Consider the following 22,348-nt stretch of genomic DNA (forward strand, 5'->3'; position numbering starts at 1 on the left):
AATTGTGTGCCAGATTCTGCAGGGATGCAGCTCTGTCCACCTGCCTGTCTTTCCAGCAGCATTAGGTCTGAACGGAGAAGGGATGGTGAGTATGAATGATGAATGTACAGATTATGAGTGAATGTTGGAGTATATGTGATTTTTGTATTGTCGAAGGCTTTCATGGCCGGAATCACTGGGTTGTTGTAGGTTTTTCTGGGCTATATGGCCATGTTCTAGAGGCATTTTCTCCTGACGTTTCGCCTGCATCTATGGCAAGCATCCTCAGAGGTAGTGAGGGGATATATGTGATTTTTACCATTATAGCTATTACTAGTTGTCCCCTGCCATGCGTTGCTGTGGCCCAGTCTGTGTATATGTGTTTTCTGTGTGTATATCTGTGTGTATATATTTGTGTATATGTGTATATATGTGTGTTTGCGTATATGTGTGTGTGTGATTTTGCGCAGGCGTTGTAATGTTTTGGTTTTTTTTGGCTTTTAAGTCTCTTCTGCTGTGTTTTCCAGTGTTTTTATGAGTGATGGTCATTTGTTGGCCTGAGAGGTGTATTGTGTCCAAATTTGGTGTCAATTCGCCCAGTGGTTTTTGAGTTATGTTAATCCCACAAACGAACATTACATTTTTATTTATATAGATAAAACACAGTTCCAGAATCTGTGTGTCTACTTCTTTATCTGAAAGTGCCTGATGTACTCTGTCCCACTGAAAACAGATTAAAGAGGTTTTTTTTAAGGTTGAAAGAGTATTCACACCAGTTTGAGCCCAAGAACCTTGGTTCGAATCCCTGCTAAGCCATGGAAGGGGCTTTGGTGGCTGGCTTTGGGCAATTCACACTCTCTCAACTGCAAAGAAAGGTTCTTGGACTCTTGGGACTTGTGTTCGGATCCCTGCTAGGCTTCCTCTGTAGTTGAGAGTGTGTGATTTACTCAAGGTGGGACTCCATGGCTGAGTGGCACTTGAACTCTGCTCTTCCAGAATCCAGTATTCAAACCACACTCCATTGGCTGCCAGTTGAAACTCTGAGCTACATATATACAAGGCATGATAGGAGTTTTGAGAGGAAAACCTTTAGCACCTTGAATACGGCTCCATTAAAGTTCGGAGTAAAACCCAGAGTGGGTTCACTGCTTTCAAGTATTTTGAAAGCCATTTTTGGGGGGAAACTTTGGCACTTTGGGTTTGACTCCACCATAGTTTGGAGTAAAACCCACCAGCATCTGCTGCTGCATCTTCTTCTTCTCGGTCTGCAGCTGCTGCCCACGCTCTTCCTCCTCCTCGATCCGGGCCTCCATTTCGTGCAGGATCTCCTCCAGCTCCTGCTTCTTGGCCGCCAGACGAATCCGCATCTCTTCCGCCTCGGCGTACAGCTCCGTCTCAGCCTGCAGCTGCTCTTGGAGTTGGTTCTTCTCTTCGGTCAACTAGGCAAACAGAAGGGGCACAGCGTCAGCAACAATGTCTATGAGGACAAGCAACCTGGATGAGAAGTAGGCAGTGGAGCAAGAGCCCACTCAAGAACAGCAACTCCCTCATCTGCACTTCTCAGCCTGAGGAATACAGCAGGCTGAGGCTTGGTCTACACTGCCCTATATCTCAGAATCTGCTAATCTGCTTTGAACTGGATTATATGAGTCTATGCTGCCAGATAATCTAGGATAATCAGATATATATTTGGCTGCTTGTATTGATGATTATTTGGTGACTCCTGGGTGAAGTCATGGACAGCACCCTGAATCTTCAGGTAGGGCCTCACCTGGCTGTGTTTCTGCTCCAGCTCCTTGAGTTCGCTCTCCGTCTTGATTTGCCGCTCCTTCACTGCCTTCAGCTCCTCATCTTTGACCTGCATCTCTTCCTCCTGGCGGGTCACTTGAAGCAGTGGCTTCACCTGGGAAAGCAAAGGGCCCACACTCAGGATTCTGGGACTTGTAGTCCAAAGGGGTGGGGGTTCGGGTTGCAATCGGTTGTTAGTGCGTTTGGGTTTGGGTCAGGATGGCATTAGGGTCATGGTTAGAGTTAGGGTCAGAGTTCAGGTGGCATTTTGGACTAGAGTCAGAGTCAGGAGTGAGAGTTTAGACTGGTTTAGAGTTGGGGTGAAGGTTAGGGTCAGAGGCAGGAGTTAGACATAGTGTTGGCGTTAGATTGATGGTTAGAGGTTAGGGATTAGAGTTAGGATCAAGATTCAGGTTACGTTCTGCTTTAGGTTTAGGATTAGAGTCCAGGAGACAGACTTAGGGTTATAGCTGGGGCTAAAGTCAACATCAGGGTTTGGCTTAGGGTCAGATGTTAGGGGTTAGACATACAGGTAAAGGTAAAGGTTTTCCCCTGACATTAAGTCCAGTCATGTTCGACTCTGGGGTGTGGTGCTCATCTCCATTTCTAAGCCGAAGAGCCGACGTTGTCCATAGACACCTCCCAGGTCATGTGGCCAGCATGACTGCATGGAGTGGGGTTATTTATTTATTTACCTTGCCCGAAGGCGACTCACAGCGGTTCACAACAGGAGACAACAAAATTCAATAATTACAGTATAAAAGCAGTTATCAACTTAATAGAGTTGCATAATTAATAACAATAAACAATTATCAATTAACAGTTACTACAATAGCCATTCACTATCATCTCATCATCAAAACATGATCCAGATTCGTCATCCAATGATCCATTCCAGTGTTCATTAACCAATCATTGCACTCATTGTTCGAACGCCTGCTTGAATAGCCAGGTCTTCACTTTTTTTTTGGAATACCATTAGAGATGGTGCTAGTCTAATGTCAGTAGGGAGGGCGTTCCACAGCCGAGGAGCCACCACCGAGAAGGCCCTATCTCTCGTCCCCGCCAGCCGTGCTTGAGGAGCAGGCAAGATCGAGAGCAGGGCCTCCCCGGAAGATCTCAAAGTCCTGGTGGGTTCATAGGCAGCGATGCGGTCGGATAAGTAGCTTGGGCCGGAACCGTTTAGGGCTTTAAAGGCTAACGCCAGCACTTTGAATTGAGCCCAGTAGCAAATCGGTAGCCAGTGGAGTTGGCGCAACAGGGGGGTTGTATGCTCCCTGTCTCCGCTCCTGTTAACATCATGGCTGCCGAGCGTTGGACTAATTGAAGCTTCCGAACCGTCTTCAAAGGCAACCCCACATAGAGAGCATTGCAGTAGTCTAACCAGAGCGTGGACTACTGTTAGGCATAGGGTTTTGGGTATTTATTTATTTATTTCATATCAAAAGCATTGTATAAATTGGTATAAAACTGATAAAAACGGGCAACAGCAAAGGCATTGTCTGTAGCCTCCAACAATTCTTCTTCTGTACATGAGGCAGGGCACAGTGGACAAGCATACAGATGTGGAGTTGTTCTGCCACAGTCACACAAGGTGTGGGATTCTTTTAAATAGTGCCATTTTTGCCAGGTTGTCTTTTGATCTGCCCACTCCACTTCTGAGTCTGTTTAGGGACTTCCAAGTTGCCCATTCTTGGTTTGCCCCTGGAGGAAGACCCTCATGGGGGGCCATCTAGTTGGGATTTCCTGGTCTAGCTGCCCAGAGTGATACCCTTGCTGTTGCTGGGGGGACGTCAAGAGGAGTGGTAGTTCTCATAAAACTTTTCCTTGATTAGAGTCTGCTGGGAGGAAGCTGGTAGCCATGTAGTGGATGGTTTTCAGTGCTCAGCCTTATTTCTATCACATTTAGCAGCAACTTCCCATCACACATCGGGGGGGGGGGGGCATGCCAGCTAGCTTGTAGAGTTTATCAACAGGTGTAGGTTTAAGACATCCTGTGATTTAAGATTATCCTATGATTATTCTGCATGTTTCGTTCAATGCTATGTTCACCTGCTCCACGCTCTTGTTACATCCCAAATAGACTACTGCAACGCTCTCTACATGGGGTTGCCCTTGAAGACTGTTCGGAAACTTCAACTAGTCCAGCGAGCGGCAGCCAGACTGCTCACCGGAGCGACATACAGGGAGCATACCACCTCCCTGCTGTGCCAGCTCCACTGGCTGCCGATTCAGTTCCGAGCACAATTCAAGGTGCTGGTTTTGACCTACAAAACCCTGTACGGTTCCAGTCCAGTGTATCTGTCTGAACGTATCTCCCTCTATGTCCCACCCTGGAGTCTGAGATCATCTGGGGAGGCCCTGCTCTCGACCCCACCACTGTCACAAGTGAGGCTGGTGGGGACGAGGAGCAGGGCTTTCTCAGTGGTGGCCCCTCACCTGTGGAACTCACTCCCGGGGGAAATCAGGGCATCATCATCCCTCCTCGCCTTTAGGAGGAGGGTGAAGACGTGGTTATGGGACCAGGCCTTTGGGCACTCTGGCAATTAAATTAGACAATCAGGCGAGTAAGACCAACAGGATTGATGAAGTGGAACGTAAAACTAGATCTATGAGTTAGCGAACGCTGACCATGTAAGAGGAGAAATTGGGTTTGCATTGGTTTTATTGATTTTATTGATTTTATGGTTATAATGCATGAACTGTTGTTAACTGTGAATTGATGTAATTTTGTGTATGATTGTTTTATGATGCAGGCATCGAATTGTGCTCTTGCCTTTGTAAGCCGCCCTGAGTCCCCTTCGGGGTGAGAAGGGCGGGGTAGAAGAACCCCAAATAAATAAATAAATAAATAAATGGGCAGACTTATACCAAACAGGCCAGGCATACTCAGCAGTTGAGTAAGACAAGGTTTGGGTTACACTTGTGGTTAGAATTAGAGGTTGGAGTTGGGGTTAAGTTTAGGATCAGGGTTAGGATTCCAATTAGATTTGGGTTTAGGTTTAGGGCCATAGAGTTAGGGTTAGTGTCAAGGATTAGATTTGGGCTAGATATAGAAATTGGGTTAGGTTAGGGTCAGGTTTAGGGTCAAGGTCAAAGTCAGATTCATGGTCCAAAACCTGCCCTTATACGTGTCATCTCCCACAAAGAGAGCCCTGTAGAAGCAGCCCTTACTTTGGTGAAGAGTCTCCACCATTGCCAGTTCCGCAGCTTCAGGTAAGCCACACAATTCCTCTGGATGACCTTCATGGCCGTCAATTGCTGCTGCCTCTTTGCAAAAGCCCTGTGGGGAAATGCAAAACGTTTAGCCTCATTGCACGTTGCTGAAAGTGGTTCCAAACAGAACGAGCCCCCTGTGTGGATGCAAATGGCCTCACTTCCTGGCCAGGTATCCCCTGGACTGAGCCTGGAAGGTGATGATGACGTCGGTGATCTTGAGGTCCCGCTCTTCCTCCAAGTGGGCCAAGACTCCCGTCCGGAAAAAGATCTTGCTCTGACCGATCCGGTACAAGTTGGGATCCAGCTCCAGGGCTTTCATCTGTCGGAAAAGAGAAGGTTTAACCTTAGGACAAAATGCAATACATTCTGAGGAGCAGCACCCCGACTAGAAACATGAAAAATGTTATGTTCCTGGTTTGAAAGGGTTATTTCCTGTTTAATTGTACAGTCCTTACTTTGAAATTAGTTCTCCTACTCCTGAAATTTACTCACCATGAGGATGCAGGCCTGTTTCCCATCCATAAATCCTTTTGGAATGGCATTGGCAGCAAGGATTTCATAGCTAAAGGGAAAGCGAATGGAAAACAGTAATGAAAGTCACCTGAAATTACTCCATTTGGGGTTACTATAGTGTCTGAGGTTCACCTACATTCTTGAACAAATGCAGATTCCCAGAGATGTCGGGCCTTGCCACAATAAGTCACACTTTACTATTATTATTCTTATATTGATATCCCACTTTTCCTCCTTAATAGTGACTCAAAGCTGGCTAGATTACTGCAACACACTTAACCTGGGGGTTGCCCTTGGAGACTGTTTGGAAACGAGTGCCAAAGAACTGCACTGCAATTGCATTGCACTGCATTGCATGTATGTGTGTGTGTGTGTGTGTGTGTATATATATATATATATATATATATATATATATATATATATGATATCGGATTGTGGCTTGACGATGAGACGTTTCGGAATGTAGTAGTAATTTTGTAGTAATGTTGTTGTTTGATAAGATGTTGTTATGATTATGACGAATTGTACACTGTTTTGCACTATGCTTTGTAGATTGCACTTGTTTTTCTTCATGTTGTACACCGCAATGAGTCGCCCTTGGGGCTGAGAATTGCGGTATATAAGCGCAGTAAATAAATAAATAAATAAATAAATATACACACACACACACACACACACACATACACACACACACAATGTTGCCTCAAGTCTCATGCAACATTGAATCTAATGCGCACCTCAATTTTCAAAACCCTGAAACCAATAAAATAATAGTAATAATAGTAATAATAAAATAAAATAAAATAAAAATGCCAATAGACACAACCACGATAGAAATGACAATGGGAGGGCCACATCTTCCGAATTTTTTTAAAAAGCGACTCAAGACCTATATCCACAGCCCCCATTTTTTAAAAATCTTTCATCAATGGAAAATAAAATCTTGGGGTGCATCTATGCTGCAAAAGAATCCACCTTAATAGCCTTGGTTCAATGCAGTGGTTTAAATCCTTGTGCCAGCTGGACTACTGAACTGAAGGTTGGGTTGCTAACTTGAAGATTCCCGGTTCGAAACTGTGAGACAAGATGAGCTCCCATCTGTCAGCTCTAGCTTGCGGGGACACGAGAGAAGTCTCTCAGCAGGATTGTAACACATCCAGGCATCCCCTGGGCAACATCTCAGTAGGTGGCCAATGCTCTCACACCAGAGCGACTTACAGTATGTTCTTAAGTCACATCTGACACAATCTTTAAAAATGGGGGCTGTAGGTTTACGAGGTCTTGAGCCATCTATGCCAAATAATTCTGATGCCTCACCAAACTATAAATCCCAGGATCCCATAGCATTGAGTCAATGAATTAAATGAGAGATTAGGTCCCTCAAAAAGGAATTCCAGGTGCAGTTTTCCCTTTGGCTTTGGCTCAGTGCTAAGATGACCATATGATAAAGATGCCATGTGCTCCCTAATTTAGCCCAAAAAGGTGAGCATTAGATTTGAGTAAATAGGAGATATACATACATATATACATCTATATAAATAAAAATGTAATGTTCGTTTGTGGGATTAGCAGAACTCAAAAACCACTGAACGAATTGACATCAAATTTGGACACAAGACACCTAACAACCCAATGTATGTCCTTCACTCAAAAAATTAGTTTTATCATTTGGGAGTTGTAGTTGCTGGGATTTATAGTTCACCTACAATCAAAGAGCATTCTGAACCCCACCAACAATGGAATTGAACCAAACTTGGCACACAGTTCTCCCATGACGAACTGAAAATACTGGAAGGGTTTGGTGGGCAGTGTCCTTTGGTTTTGGAGTTGTAGTTCTCCTACATCCAGAGATCAATGTGGACTCAAACAATAATGGATCTGGACCAAACTCTACACAAATACTCAATATGCCCAAATATGAACACTGGTGGAGTTTGGGGGAAAATAGAATCTTGACATTTGGGAGTTGTAGTTGCTGGAATTTATAGTTCACCTACAATCACAGAGCATTCTGAACTCCACCAATGATAGAATTGGGCCAAACCTCCCACACAGAACCCCCATGTGGGCCACAGCAACGCGTGGCAGGGGACGGCTAGTATATATATATATATATATATATATATATAGAGGCCTCCTGGTGGTGGCGTAGTGAGTTAAACTGCTGAGCTGAATTTGCTGACTGAAAGGTCGGCGGTTCAAATCCTGCCAACCTAGCAGTTCAAAAACATGCAAAATGTGAGTAGATCAATAGGTACTGCTCAGATAGGAAGGTAATGGTGCTCCATGCAGTCATGCCGACTGCATGACCTTGGAGGCGTCTATGGACAATGCCATCTCTTCAACTTAGAAATGGAGATGAGTGCTAGACTAGACTTAATGTCAAGGGGAAACCGTTATCATATATATCACATTTTTGTTGTTTGTGTTGTTGTTCTACATTGTGTGTTGCCTAGTCATTAATGTGACATCACAACAGCTTCTTCCTCTTACCGCTGGCGGAACTCCTGGAAGACGATCCTGTTGGGGAAGCCTTGGCGGCAGATACGGATCCCCTCCAAAACCCCGTTGCACCGCAGCTGTTCTAGCACCAGGTGAGCATCGAGTTTCCCAGACTATAAAGCAGGGAGATAATACCCGAGTTACAAACATCCGATTTACAAACAATTCCTAGTTAAGAACGGAAATGAGACAAGAGGATGCAAGAGAAAGAAAATTAACTCCTGGAAGAGTTATTGTCATGGGGAAAAGGGGTCTCCACTGAAGCTTTATGCCCAATCCTTGTTTCCACAACAAGCCAAATATAATCCAATTCTCACATTGATAGAAAGTGCTGTGAAGTCTTCTGAATAATGGCACAGACAGCAAAGGAAACACCGCAGGGATAATCCAAAACCCTCTCTCTCTCTCTCTCTCTCTCTCTCTATGTACTAGCTGTACCTGCCACTCGGTGCTGTGGCCAACCTCCTTTCTCTCTTTCTCTCCCTCTTTCCTTCCTTCCTTCTTCTTTCCTTCTCTCCTTCCTTCCTTCCTTCCTTCCTTCCTTCCTTCCTTCCTTCCTTCCTTCTCTACCTCTTCCCTTCCTTGCCCCCTTTTTCTTTTCCTTCCTTTCTTTCTCCTTTCTTCCTTCTCTACTTCTTCCTTCCTTCGCTTTTTGCTTCCATCCTTCCTTTTCTCTTTCCTTCTTTTCGTCCCTCCCTCTTTCTCCCCTTCTTTTCCTCTTTCTTTCACTCCATCTTTCCTTCATTCCCTTTTTTCTTTCTCTCCTTTCTTCCTTCTCTACCTCTTTCCTTCCTTCTTCCACTCTTTGCTTCCTTCTCCCTTTCCTTTTTTCTTTCCCTTCCTCTTTCTCTTTCCTTCCTTCCTTTTTATTTCTGTATTGTCATTTAGTTTTTCGTCATTTAGCTTATTTGGATTTTTAAGTCCTTTCTACTGTTTTTGGGGGGGGGGGGGGTTATGAGTGATGGTCACTCGTTGGTCTGTTAGGGGTATAGCGTCCAAATTTTGTGTCAATTAGTCCAATGGTTTTTGAGTTCTGTTAATCTCACACATGAACATTACCTTTTTATTTATATAGATATGCATGTAGGTATGGGTGTGTGTGTATGTATGTATATATATGTGTGTGTGTGTGTGTATATGGGACTGAACTTACAAACAATATGTTTGTAAGTCAGAACAGGAATATTTCTTTGGTGTAATCCATATATGTATATATGTATGTGTGTGTGTGTGTATATATACATATATACATATATATATATATATATGGATTACACCAAAAAAATGTCCCTGTTCTGACTTACAAACATATTATACTTAAGAACAAACATACAGACCCTCTCTTGTTCATAACTCAGGGGCGGCCTGTACTACAATTCCATCCCAAGAGTGCATGACGTCTCCTTGTCTGGACACTGACCCTCTTCTCATGGTTGGGGATGATGCACCGGACGAAGTTGGGGCTGGTGTTGTGGAGGGTGGTCATCAGCTTGGTCAGCTGCTCCTTGTAGAGCTGCCCCACCGTCCGGAACATGCCCTTCTTGGTCTTGGAGGCGCTGGGCAGCGAGCTCTCGGTCATCTTGGCCATCTGGTCCAGGCCCACAATGCGGTCCACTGCAAGGCAATGAGAGAGAGTTCAACCCCAAAGGATCGTTCCTGGCCTCCAATCAACAAAGCATAGAAGAGTTGGAAGGGACCCCAAAGGCCATCTAGTCCGCCATGCAGGAAAAGCACAATCTAAGCACTTCCAGCCTCTGTTTAAAGGCCTCCAAGGAAGAAGCTCAGTGCCTATTCCTATGTATATAAACACGTACATCATGCTAAGAAGGTTGGGGAAACATACACACGTGTATGTATATATATACACACACACACACACACAAACTGGTTTAGGTACCCAGTGATGCCCCGGTTAGGTCTTTTGCAATTATAAATATCAGAAGTAGCCATTGTGTGTTGTTTGCTTTTCTGAATGGTCCCATTAGAAAATACACATTTTTTGTCTTTACTTTGAAAGTAGTTGCTCTATACCAGAAACTTCATTTTTATGTCTGCCACAAACTATGTTGAATTGGTTGAGACTCAACGAAGAGATATCCATTGAAAAACTAGAGCGAAATGTACTGCAAGGATGTCCCTCTGGCAAAGACAACGTTTTGGCAGTTTAATAAACTTTTTCCATGTTTTTATGATAGACCCAATTAGGAAATGACATTTATAACCCAATAACAAAAATAATGTTAAATACTGCTATTTCTTATAAATAGAATTCCAAAAGACTTAACCCAGGTATTGCCTAGTAGATACAGGCAAGCTAGTTTTCATCTGGCACCCTTTGGCTCATGACCTTGTGAAACTACACCTCCCAGGATAAAATCTGGCATCCCTTTGCCAGCCTACCTTCTTTCCAAAGATCTGCCACGAACTTTTCAGAAGACTGGTTGAGCAAAGCTGTCACATTATCGTTCAAGGGATCCATGTTCTTCGTCAACCACGCGGTTGCATTATAGATGACCTTTAGGACAAAAAACCAAAATCAGACTTACAAAAAAAAACCCAACCCCAAAACCCTGTATTGACTGTATTGTTGTAATAATAATAATAATAATCATAATAATCATAATAATATAGTTGGAAGAGACCCTAAGGGTCATCTAGTCCATCCCCTTTCTTCTATTGAGGAGCACAATCAAAGCCCCCTCTTCCTGCCTGACAGATGGCCATCCAGTCTCTGTAATGATAATAATAATAATAATAATAATAATAATAACAACAACAACAACAACATTGGAAGAGGCCCCAAGGGCCATCTGGTCCATCCCCTTTCTTCCATGCAGGAAAAGACCAATCAAATCCCTCCCCCGCCCAACAGATAGCCATCCAGCTTCTGTAAAATAATAATAATAATAATAATAATAAGTCCTAGACACTTGGGAAGTGTCCAACGTGTGATCCAATACAATAACCAGCATAGTGATCTTGTTTGCTGTGTACTAATCTTGTTGTGTTTCTAATAACAACAACAACAACAACAACAACAACAACAACAACAACAACAATGTTGGAAGAGAGCCCAAGGGCCATTCAGTCCACCCCTCTCCCATACAGGAAAAGCACAATCAAAGCCCTCCTGACAGGTGGCCATCCAGTCTCCGCTTAAAAGCCTCCAAAGAAGGAGACTTTGAGGCAAAGAGTTGAATGGCTCTCCCGCTGCCTTCCCTGGATTCAGCTGCCATGTGTTTTTCCTCCTCTGGCCCATAACTTCCTCCATGCAAAGACGTGGCATCTCCCTGCAAAATGTGCCCGGCAATGGACAGAGCCCCGTACCTTCCCTGCGTAATGCATAATGCAGAACTCCGTCTTGTCCTTGAGCTGCTTCTGCTTCGAGAATTTGGGGTGATTCCCTTGTTCTGCACACAGTTTCTCCACCAGCGAAGTGTCGGTAGCTTTGGGGAACCAGCATTCCTCATCCAGAAGGGCCAAGATGCCTGGAGGGTTGTTCTGCGAGGAAGGAAAGGACAGCCAAGGTTACTTGCCATGATCAGTAGGTATCCTCTGATGCAGCCCATTGCATCGCCCATCACTGGAGTTGCAAAGGGAGCTATTCCAAAAGAAGACCTAGCCAACATCTAATGCACACTGGGCCCACATAGGAGACATTTTGCACCATCTGTTGCTCAAATTTCACATTTGGAAGTGTTTTCAATATGTTGAATGGGTCCTTAATTGTTTCTAACTGTTTACAGGTCACCCCTGAGTTTCAGACATCTGACTTACAAACGATTCACAGTTTAAGAACAGGTATGAGAGGAAGGTTTTAAATTACACCTCATCTTATTTTTAGTGTTGACCATTTTGGGGCTCTTTTTTCTGTAGAGAGATAGAGTAGAACAGAACTAAGAACAGCATTGCCTTGCAAAGCTTTTCCCAAGTTCATGCACCACTGCATTAGCATGGCAATAACACAATAGAAAGTGAATGCCAAAATAAGCCATCCTGTAAAAAAGGAATGCCCAAAAGTCCATGTTAGATTTGCCTGTCTACACGGAAGGCCAGGTGTGATCTGGATTCAAAGTACCATTGTATTAAAATGCACAAAAAGGTCAATAATGCATTTATGCAGAAACCCATAAGGAGCCATAATTGCACATAAAAACCATAAAGTAAATTCATGCATGTATAGACCCATGAAGGCCCATACATGCTTGCACAAACCCATAAAATAGTAAACGCATAGATGCTGAAATCCACCAAGGCCAACAAATGCACAAATTCATCAAGAAGTCACTGCATGTAAGCAAAGACCCATAAAGGATCATACATGCAGAACAAACCTATAAAGAAGACATTGCATGCATGCAAAAATCCATAAAGGCCCATGAATGTATGCACAAACTCATCAATAAGTCAATGCATGTATGCAAAGACCCAGAAAGGACTATACTTACATGCACAAACTTATAAAGAAGCCATTGCATGCATGCAAAGACCCATAAAGAACCATACATGCATGCACAAACCCATCAAGAAGTATAAGTATAAGTAAATGAAATAAATAAATAAATAAATAAATAAGAAGTCAATGTATGTATGCAAAGGCCCATAAAGGACTATACTTGCATGCACAAACCTATAAAGAAGTCAATGCATGTATGCAAAGACCCATAAAGGACCATACATGCATGCACAAACCCATCAAAAAGTCAATGCATGTATACAAAGACCCAGAAAGGACTATACTTGTATGCACAAACTTATAAAGAAGCCATTGCATGCATGCAAAGACCCATAAAGAACCATACATACATGCGCAAACCCATCAAGAAGTCAATGCATGTATGCAAAGACTCATAAAGGACCATACATGCATGAATAAACCTATAAAGAAGTCAATGCATGTATGCAAAGACCAATAAAGGCACATGCATGCATACACAAACCCATCAAGAAGTCAATGCATGTATGCAAAGACCCATAAAGGACCATACATGCATGAACAAATCTATAAAGAAGTCATTGCATGTATGCAAAAACCCATAAAGGCCCATGAATGCATGCACAAACCTATAAAGAAGCCATTGCATGTATGAAACATCCCATAACAGGCCATAAATGTATGTGAAAACCTATTAAGAAGGCAATGCATACATGCAAAGACTCATAAAGGCACATGAATGCATGCACAAACCCATCACGAAGCCAGTGCATGTATGCAAAGACCCATAAAGGACCATACATGAATGCACGAACCCACCAAGAAGAATGTCTAAGTGCAAACTATCAATTAGACTCCTTACGGGTCTTTCAATCAGTTCAATGCAAGGCTGGAGATCAAGCCCAAAGTCGATGAAGTTCCACTCGATGCCCTCCCTCTGATACTCCTCCTGTTCCAGGATGAACATGGTGTGGTTGAAGAGCTGCTGCAGCTTCTCATTGGTGTAATTGATGCAGAGCTGCTCAAAGGAGTTGATCTGGGGAAAAGCAATGGAGAGGGTAAACAACTGGGCAGAGCGCTCCAACCCCATTCCTCGTTGCAGGGCTTGGGGCCAAGGGGGCTCCTCCACACCTCAAAGATCTCGAAGCCGGCGATATCCAGGATCCCCAAGAAGGAGGCCCCTTGCCGCTTGGTCTTGTCCAGGGCCTTGTTGACGCGGGTCAAGATCCAGCGGAAAAGGCGCTCGTAGATGGCTTTGGCCAGGGCCTCGATGGCAAAGTCCGCCTGCAATAAACCATATATACATATAGGAACAATTCCTCCAGGAAGAGAGTGCTAAATATCCCATATAAGGCCAATAAAGGGTTCCCATTGCAAACTGAGCCTGAAGCCAAGTCTACAAAGTAAGGCTGTCGTCCTTTGGACATATTGTTATTGAGAAATTGACCCACCCTTGCTGTAACAATGATAATCATAAATTTATAAGATATTTTTTATAGATCTTGGTCCCAGCCCAACCCCAAACATTCCTGGGAGGATTGCCTGCAGGTGCCTCACCTGTTCCTTGGTCTGCGCTTTCTGCACCACGTCTCTTCCAACTTTGATCCTTGGTGTAAGAATGGCTCGCGTGAAATCTGTCACGTTGATTCCCATCAGGTGGCACACCTTCTGAGCCACTGCAATAGCAATTATAGTTGTTATTATTATTGACAACTGTATTGCAATTTAATCTTTGTTTTCTGACATGTGCAATTTACAGTAATGTGTTTTGATAGAAATGTGGGAGTTTGGAAGGATGAGTGTGTTGTTTTGTGATGTGTGCTGGGAAAAGCATTTAATTTAATTGAACAAAAACAATAAAGTTATTCTATTCCATTCTAGATGCATTTTATTGAATGTAATTTATGTTGATGCATTTCACCTGTGTTGTGCTTCGCCTCAACCAATTATGAGATTAACTATTATTATTATTATTATTATTATTATTATTATTATTATTATGGATTAAAGGTAAAGGTAAAGGTTTCCCCTGACATTAAGTCCAGTCGTGTCCGACTCTGAGGGGTGGTGCTCATCTCCATTTCTAAGCTGAAGAGCCAGCGTTGTCCATAGACACTTCCAAGGTCATGTGGCCAGCATGACTGCATGGAGCCCTGTTACCTTCCCGCAGAAGCGGTACCTATTTATTTACTCATATTTGCATGTTTTCGAACTCTAGGTTTGCAAAAGCTGGTGCTAACAGCGGGAGTTCACCCTGCTCCCCAAATCTGAGTCGTCAACCTTTTAATCGGCAAGTTCAGCAGCTCAGCAGTTTAACCCGCTGCGCCTGTTATTATGGATTAGTATATTATATTATTATTGGATAAGCACAGAATCGCAGATTTGAAACGAGCACCCAAAGGCCTCCCAGTCCAACCCCTTCTACCAAATAGGAAGGCATAAAGGCCTCCCAACAGATGGCCATCCAATCAGTCTCTGCTTTATTATTATTAATCATCATCATCATAGAATCATGGGATCACAGAATTATAAACGTTCCTGACAGATGGACATGTCGCTTCTGCTTAAAGTAGTAGTAATAATAATAATAATATAGAATCCTAGAGTTAAAAGAGAACCTAAGAGCCATCCAGTCCAATCCAGTTGTGCCAGAAATGAAGACACAACTAAAGCCCTCCTGACAAATGGCCATCTAGTCTCTGCTTAATACCAATAGTAATAATAACAGTAACATAGAACCATGGACTCCTAGAATAAGAAGAGAACCCAAGGGCCATCCACTCCAGCTCTTCTTCCAGATAGGAATACACAACTAAAACCCTCCTGACAGATGGCCATCCAGCCAACCCCTTGAGCAGGATGGAAAACCCAAGCCATAATATCCAAAGGTTTTGCAAGCATTTGGAAAGGCAAGGCATCCAGAAGACCACATCCCATTGCCGCCCAAGATAGGATGACGCCCGAAGTCACTAGTAGGGTACATCTACACTACAGGGTTAATGTAGTTTGACCCCACTTTAACTGCTGTGGCTCAATGCTATGGAAGTTTGGGAGTTGTTGTCAGTGCTCCCAAGGTCCCATAGCACTGAGCCATGGAGCTTAAAGTGGTGCCGAACTGCATTAATTCTGCAGTGTAGATACCACAAACCCCTTTTGGCCTTTACCCGTATCGTCTGGCATGGAGGCCTGGTCAGTGTTCCTCTCCTTCTTGAAGACGATGTTGCCCAGTTGCAGGACCGAGGAGACCACTCTCAGCATCGCTGCAAATAAATACATTATTATTATTATTATTATTATTATTATTATTATTGCCGTTGTTGTTGTTACTAATCTGCTTTCCTCTCTCGATCGTGACCCCAAAACATTCATACAAACTTGAATAGATCTATTCATTTACAAAATGACCAGTCCAATGTTCCTTAATACAGGGTTTGAAGGAGAGAAAAGTTTGGGGAGCTGTATTTCATTTAATCTTGGCTATAAATTCAATGCAAAATGCCGTAGAAATCTTTATTTGAGTTGCATTTATAATAGAGAATGAATGCAGTCTGGCACCGCTTGGACTGCCCTGGATCCATGCGATGAGATCCTGGGAGTTATAGTTTTTGGGAGATGCCGTTTTCTTTGCTGGAGAAGGCTTTGGCCCTTTGGGAAACTAAAGCTCCCAGGATGCCATTGGGCCCTGGCATTTCAAAAGCTGTCAAACTTCATCAGTTCCACAGCGTAGATGCACCCAGAAGAAGACATGGGACCTTGGGAAACTACAACTCCCAGGATTCCTTTGCATTAAGCCTTGGCATTTAAAGAGGTGCCAAACTGCATCAGTTCCACAGTGTAGATTCACCCAGAGGAAGCCATGGACCTTGGGAAACTATAACTCCCAGGATCCCATTGCATTGAGCCTTGGCATTTAAAGAAGTGCCAAACTGCATCAATTCCACAATACAGATGCACCGAAAGCAGGCTATGGAACATGGGAAACTACAACTCCCAGGATCCCATTGTATTAAGCCTTGGCATTTAAAGAGGTGCCAAACTGCATTAATTCCACAGTGTAGAAACACCCAGAAGAAGACATGGGACCTTGGGAAACTACAACTCCCAGGATCCCATTGCATTTAGCCTTGACATTAAAAGAGGTGCCAAACTGCATCAGTTCCATAGTGTGGATTCACCCAGCGGAAGCCATGGACCTTGGGAAACTATAACTCCCAGGATCCTATTGCATTAAGCCTTGGTATTTAAAGAGGTGCCAAACTGCATTCTTTCCACAATACAGATGCACCCAAAGGAGGTTATGGAACTTGGGAACTACAACTCCCAGGATCCCATTGCATTAAGTTTTGGCATTTTAAAAGGTGCCAAACTGCATTGTTCCACAGTGTAGATGCACCCAGAAGACATGGGACCTTAGGAAACTGCAACTCCCAGGATCCCATTGCATTAAGCCTTGGCATTTAAAGAGGTGCCGAACTGCATTCTTTCCACTATACAGATGCACCCATAGGGGGTTATGGAACTTGGGACGGCAAATCCCAGGATCCCATTGCATTAAGTTTTGGCATTTTAAAACATGCCAAACTGCATCAGTTCCACAGTGTAGATGCACCCAGAAGAAGACATGGGACCTTGGGAAACTACAACTCCCAGGATCCCATTGCATTTAGCCTTGACATTAAAAGAGGTGCCAAACTGCTTCGATTCTACAGTGTGGATGCATTCCAGGCGTCTCAGTGGGTCCAAGATGGCCATTGGGACCTCCTCCACTTACCAATCTGCTCCTCCTCATTGAACCCCATAATAGCCATGGCTTCGATAGTCTCCTGGAACATTTCATCATCTTGCTGGGACGGAATAGGGACATATCCATTGGAGAGGAAGGTGTAGTTGTTGAAGTTTTCCAGCAGCAGGTCCTCTGGAGAAAGAAACCCATTCCACTATTAATTCGTCAATCATTAAAATGACACCAATATCCCATCGTCCCTCACTTGGCACTCATTCTCTGTCAATCCCACCCCTATACTGCCCTAATAATACATTATATTGTATTATACTGATATTATGCAGATGCAACTGCATGGTATATCCATCAAGATGCATTATAGGGCCCCCTCTCCGCTGCCATTTCTCTCCCTTCAGTGGCTGCAAATGGAACAATTTGCCCATTAATTCATGAAAACATCCCAATTTCTGATAGTTGCTTTGAGTCTCCTTTGCAAAGAGAAAAAGTGGGGTATAAATAAACATAATATGAATGAATTAATATGAATTACTATGCCTTCCAAATCTGTTTTCATTGATAATATTAATAATATTGATATTATGTAATAATAGTAATAATATTAATGTTAATATTGAAACTAATATTAATGAAAACAGATTTGGAAGGTATATTAATTAATATTAATATTAATTAATATTAATATTAATTACTATACCTTCCAAATCTGTTTTCATTGATAATATTAATAATAATAATAATAATAATAATAATAATAAATAGTACTAATATTAACATTAATATTGAAACTAATATTAATGAAAACAGATTTGGAAGGTATAGTAATTAATATTAATTCATATTAATATTAATCAATATTAATATTAATTACTATACCTTCCACGTCTGTTTCATTGATAATATTAATATTAATATTATTTAATAATGGTAATATTAACATTAACATTGAAACTAATATTGATATTAATCTGTATTAATATTAATTACTATACCTTCCAAATCTGTTTTCATTGATAATATTAATTATGTAATAATAGTACTAATATTAACATTAATATTGAAACTAATATTAATGAAAACAGATTTGGAAGGTATATTAATTCATATTTATATGAATTAATATTAATATTAATTACTATGCCTTCCAAATCTGTTTTATTGATAATATTAATATTATTTAATAATAGTAATAATATTAACATTAATATTAAAACTAATATTAATGAAAACAGATTTGGAAGGCATATTAATTAATATTAATTCATATTAATATTAATTACTATACCTTCCAAATCTGTTTTCATTGATAATATTAATAATATTAATATTATTTAATAATAGTAATAATATTAAAATTAATATTGAAACTAATATTAATGAAAACAGATTGGGAAGGTATATTAATTAATATTAATTCATATTAATATTAATCAATATTAATATTAATTACTATACCTTCCAAGTCTGTTTCATTGATAATATTAATATTAATATTATTTAATAATGGTAATATTAACATTAACATTGAAACTAATATTGATATTACTCAGTATTAATATTAATTACTATACCTTCTAAATCTGTTTTCATTGATAATATTAATAATATTACTATTATTTAATAATAGTAATAATATTAACATTAATATTAAAACAAATATTAATGAAAACAGATTTGGAAGGTATATTACTTAATATTAGTATTAATTACTATACCTTCCAAATCTGTTTTCATTGATAATATTAATATTATTTCATAATAGTAATAATATAAACAGTAATATTGAAACTAATATTAATATTAATGAATATTTATATTAATATTAATTACTATATCTTCCAAATCTGTTTTCATTGATAACATTAATAAGATTAACATTAACATTGAAACTATTATTATTATTATTATTATTACTACTACTACTATAGAAAATAGATTTGGAAGAGACATTCTCCATTGAGCCTCTTATTTTAAAAGGTCCCAGCTTCTTTCCCTTCCTCCGCCTCCGTTCTCAATGGCTGCGAGCAAAACGAAAACTATTGAAAATTCACAAATCTCATTAGCTATTCCTGAAATAAAGCTATCCTAATTGGGGGGAGAGACATTTGTCATGACTCTGCCTCCTTTCCCCCCCTTTTCTTGCTGCTAATCTTCTTTTGGCTCCAATTGCTGCAAACTGAGCCCCAAACTACAGGGGAGGGCATAGGACAGGAGGGATGGTTGTTGTAACAACCAAAGCCAAACGGATCCGCTTCTATCACTCTACAAATACTAAATAACTTACTCTTCATTTGCTCACTGGCCCCAGCAAGCAGATAGTAAAATATGTGGAAGGTCCGCTCTTCCCTGGCTTGGCGGATGGCACGGGATTTCTCCAGCAAATCTGTCGGGAACCATTCAGGTGCAAAACATTGGTGCGTTTTACTCCTCCATTGGAGACATTTCCTCCATCCTTTCTTCCCCCTGAGTTTTTGATCCCTTTCCTTATAAGGAAGATCTTCCTCAATCCCTGCTTCTCTTACAGTCTCTGGGGCCTTTTTTCTTTTGCAAAAATGCTTGACCTTCCTGGCCTCTTGATATTGACACTGGTGGTGTGTTTGCTTCTCAATGTAAACACATTTGCATTTGCACAAACACAGCCTCAGAGAGGTAAACAAAAGAAGGGCAACACAATCAGGCGTTTACTGGAAAGGCTTGTGTTTGTGTTCCTTGCAGAAAAACACTCGGAAAGCACTTCTTCCCGTTTCTTAGGGCACAAAGTATTGTATTCGACTCTGTTCTGAAAAAGGATACAGGTTTCGATGTTGGCTCCCACAATGTACCCAGTTACGTCGAAATTGATCCGGATGAATTTGCCCTGTAAACGAGAGTAAAGGATGTATAGTACGTCATTCAAAAGCTCTTGGACTTAGCAAATGAAGGAACACAAGGACCTCCCGGCAGCACACAGAAACCAATTCAATTTCGCAAATTGAGTCCACATTTCTTTGCAATACTTTCCTTACTTTGCAGAAACACATAAAGCGCCACAACTGCATGTAGAAACCCATAAAGAAGCAAAGACATGCATGCAATAATTCCTAAAGGACTATAAATGCATGTGCAAACCCATAAAGAAACAAAGCATGCATGCAATAACCAAAAAATCACCATAAATGCATGTAGAAACCCACAAAGAAGCAAAGCATGCATGCAATAACCTTAAAAGGACTATAAATCCATGCACAACTCTATAAAGAAGCAAATGTATACATAAAATAACTTATAAAGGACTATAAATGCATGCAAAACCCATAAAGAATCAAAGCCACACATGCTGAGTATGCTAAATGCAATATGAGGAAAGCACAGACTGGGACAAACAGACTTATTTGCAAATTTTCCCATTTGTTGCACCACCCCTAACTTAGCGAACTGAATATATCATATACTTTCTTGCATTTGTTAGAAAGTTCTTACCTATTTTTTGCTACATAATATATCATTGAGTTGAGACTTTCTTGCATTTGTCACCTAGTTATTTCCTAATCGTTTTTGCTACAAAATATCCATTTAGGAGGAAACGTCCATAGCTACACCATGTCCCTATTGCATGGAACATTTCCTAGTTTTGCATCAGTTAATTGTTTAGACAAAGGTAAACATGTACCTCTATTTTTATATTTATGCTGTGTAGGGTTTTTAAAAAATGCATTGTTTTCTTTCTTTTTTAGAGTCATGAGCTGCTTTGGCTCTTGGCTCCTGAGATAAAAGTGTTATCAAAAAATCAATCCCCTGCCTCTAATAATTATTATTATACATTTACAATGTATTTTTAGAGCCTGGCTGAGTTTCAACCAAACTCAGCCCCAGCCCAACCCCAAACATCCCTGGGAGGATTAATCTAATAATTCCTCTCCACCCTGGTCTGTGATGTCAGGAGGAACTCTCAGCCAATGGGAAAGCAGATCTTAGAAGACATGTCTTCTGACCAATCAGAGAAGAGAGTGGGAGGTGTGAATAGCTTCCAAACTGTATAAAATGTGCAGTATATTTCTGTATGGCTTAAGTCAGTTCTTTTGGCGATTAAACTGTTCTGTCATTCATCTGGCCAGATGAATAAAAACCTTTGTTATTTCCTTCAAACCCGGTCATGTTTTTCCCAATATTCAAAGTAGCATGGTGTGCCGGCAACATATCTACACTGCCCCTGTTGGCAGATAGCTGATTTCGGTAACATAAGTAAGGCAACAACAACAAAAGCAGTAGCAACAGCAACATATAATCATCCCATTTTTGCCCAGAATTTATGCAACTTACGAATCGGGAAGAATTGTCATTTTTCACCGTTTTGGCATTTCCAAAAGCTTCCAGGATAGGATTTGCTTGGAGCAGCTGCTTCTCCAATTCACCCTGGAAAGAAATTGTAAAAGTTAGGATCTTTGACGACAAAAACAAATGGACATTTTACTTACCTGGAAAGCAATTCCTTTGCAACTTTTTTGGGGGGGCATTTCATGGCGAGCTTCATTTGGTTTTGGTCATTTTGTTCACTCAGTGATACCTGAGGGTTTTGCAGGAAAGGAGGCTGAAGCATTTTTTTTTTATTTTGCAAGAAAATGAGGATGAACAATTAGGGCAGGAAGTCGGTTTTGTATGAAATGGAAGCACAAAGCAGCTTCTTTTGCATCAATTAATAAGGTTAAAAGGCGGGGCTTTTCTAAAGTTGGAGATGATCCATGACTTATTTCTACATTAAAAGTTTCAATCCTGTGCAAAACCATGCACACGCAAGCCATGCAAAACAATAGGAGAAGCACCCATCAACCTTTCGGGGTCATTATATGGTGTAGAAATCCAATGGCAATGTTGAATGTATAAAGATGGATCTACTTTGTCGGATTAACACAGTTCGATACTACTTGAACCACCCTGGCTCCATGCAATGGAGTTGCAGCTTTGCAAGCTTTTCTTGAGCCTCCTCTGCCAAAGGATTTATTTCCAGTTAAACTATACTACTCTGAATCTCCTTGTGGGGAGAAAAAGCAGGGTATAAATAAACACAACAACAACAACAACAACAACATTATCTATCCTAGTAGACCAAATGGGGCCTTCCCAGGAATATTGCTGAATATTTTTCCCTCAACTATATGATGATGATGATGATGATGGTGATGAGAATATATTTT

The 22,348-nt window shown here is 41.2% G+C and overlaps 1 protein-coding gene across 1 annotated transcript in view; it reads right to left on the reverse strand.

Annotated features, from left to right (window-relative positions):
* Positions 1 to 22,348, reverse strand: part of LOC137095087 (myosin-11-like) — a 75,048-nt gene that overhangs the window by 24,959 nt on the left and 27,741 nt on the right. Inside the window, exons 7-23 of the mRNA XM_067461311.1 lie at positions 21,477 to 21,569; positions 19,971 to 20,034; positions 19,462 to 19,560; positions 17,208 to 17,351; positions 15,601 to 15,696; positions 13,994 to 14,112; positions 13,568 to 13,720; positions 13,299 to 13,472; positions 11,329 to 11,502; positions 10,402 to 10,516; positions 9,422 to 9,615; positions 7,993 to 8,114; positions 5,479 to 5,548; positions 5,145 to 5,305; positions 4,942 to 5,050; positions 1,751 to 1,882; positions 1,212 to 1,418 (exon numbers count right to left, since the gene is read on the reverse strand). Of these exons, the coding sequence (XP_067317412.1) occupies positions 1,212 to 1,418; positions 1,751 to 1,882; positions 4,942 to 5,050; positions 5,145 to 5,305; positions 5,479 to 5,548; positions 7,993 to 8,114; positions 9,422 to 9,615; positions 10,402 to 10,516; positions 11,329 to 11,502; positions 13,299 to 13,472; positions 13,568 to 13,720; positions 13,994 to 14,112; positions 15,601 to 15,696; positions 17,208 to 17,351; positions 19,462 to 19,560; positions 19,971 to 20,034; positions 21,477 to 21,569 (2,226 nt within the window). The remainder of the gene's footprint in view (positions 1 to 1,211; positions 1,419 to 1,750; positions 1,883 to 4,941; positions 5,051 to 5,144; positions 5,306 to 5,478; positions 5,549 to 7,992; positions 8,115 to 9,421; positions 9,616 to 10,401; positions 10,517 to 11,328; positions 11,503 to 13,298; positions 13,473 to 13,567; positions 13,721 to 13,993; positions 14,113 to 15,600; positions 15,697 to 17,207; positions 17,352 to 19,461; positions 19,561 to 19,970; positions 20,035 to 21,476; positions 21,570 to 22,348) is intronic.

The sequence above is a fragment of the Anolis sagrei genome, chromosome Y (genome assembly GCF_037176765.1).
Source record: "Anolis sagrei isolate rAnoSag1 chromosome Y, rAnoSag1.mat, whole genome shotgun sequence".
Taxonomy (NCBI): domain Eukaryota; kingdom Metazoa; phylum Chordata; class Lepidosauria; order Squamata; family Dactyloidae; genus Anolis; species Anolis sagrei.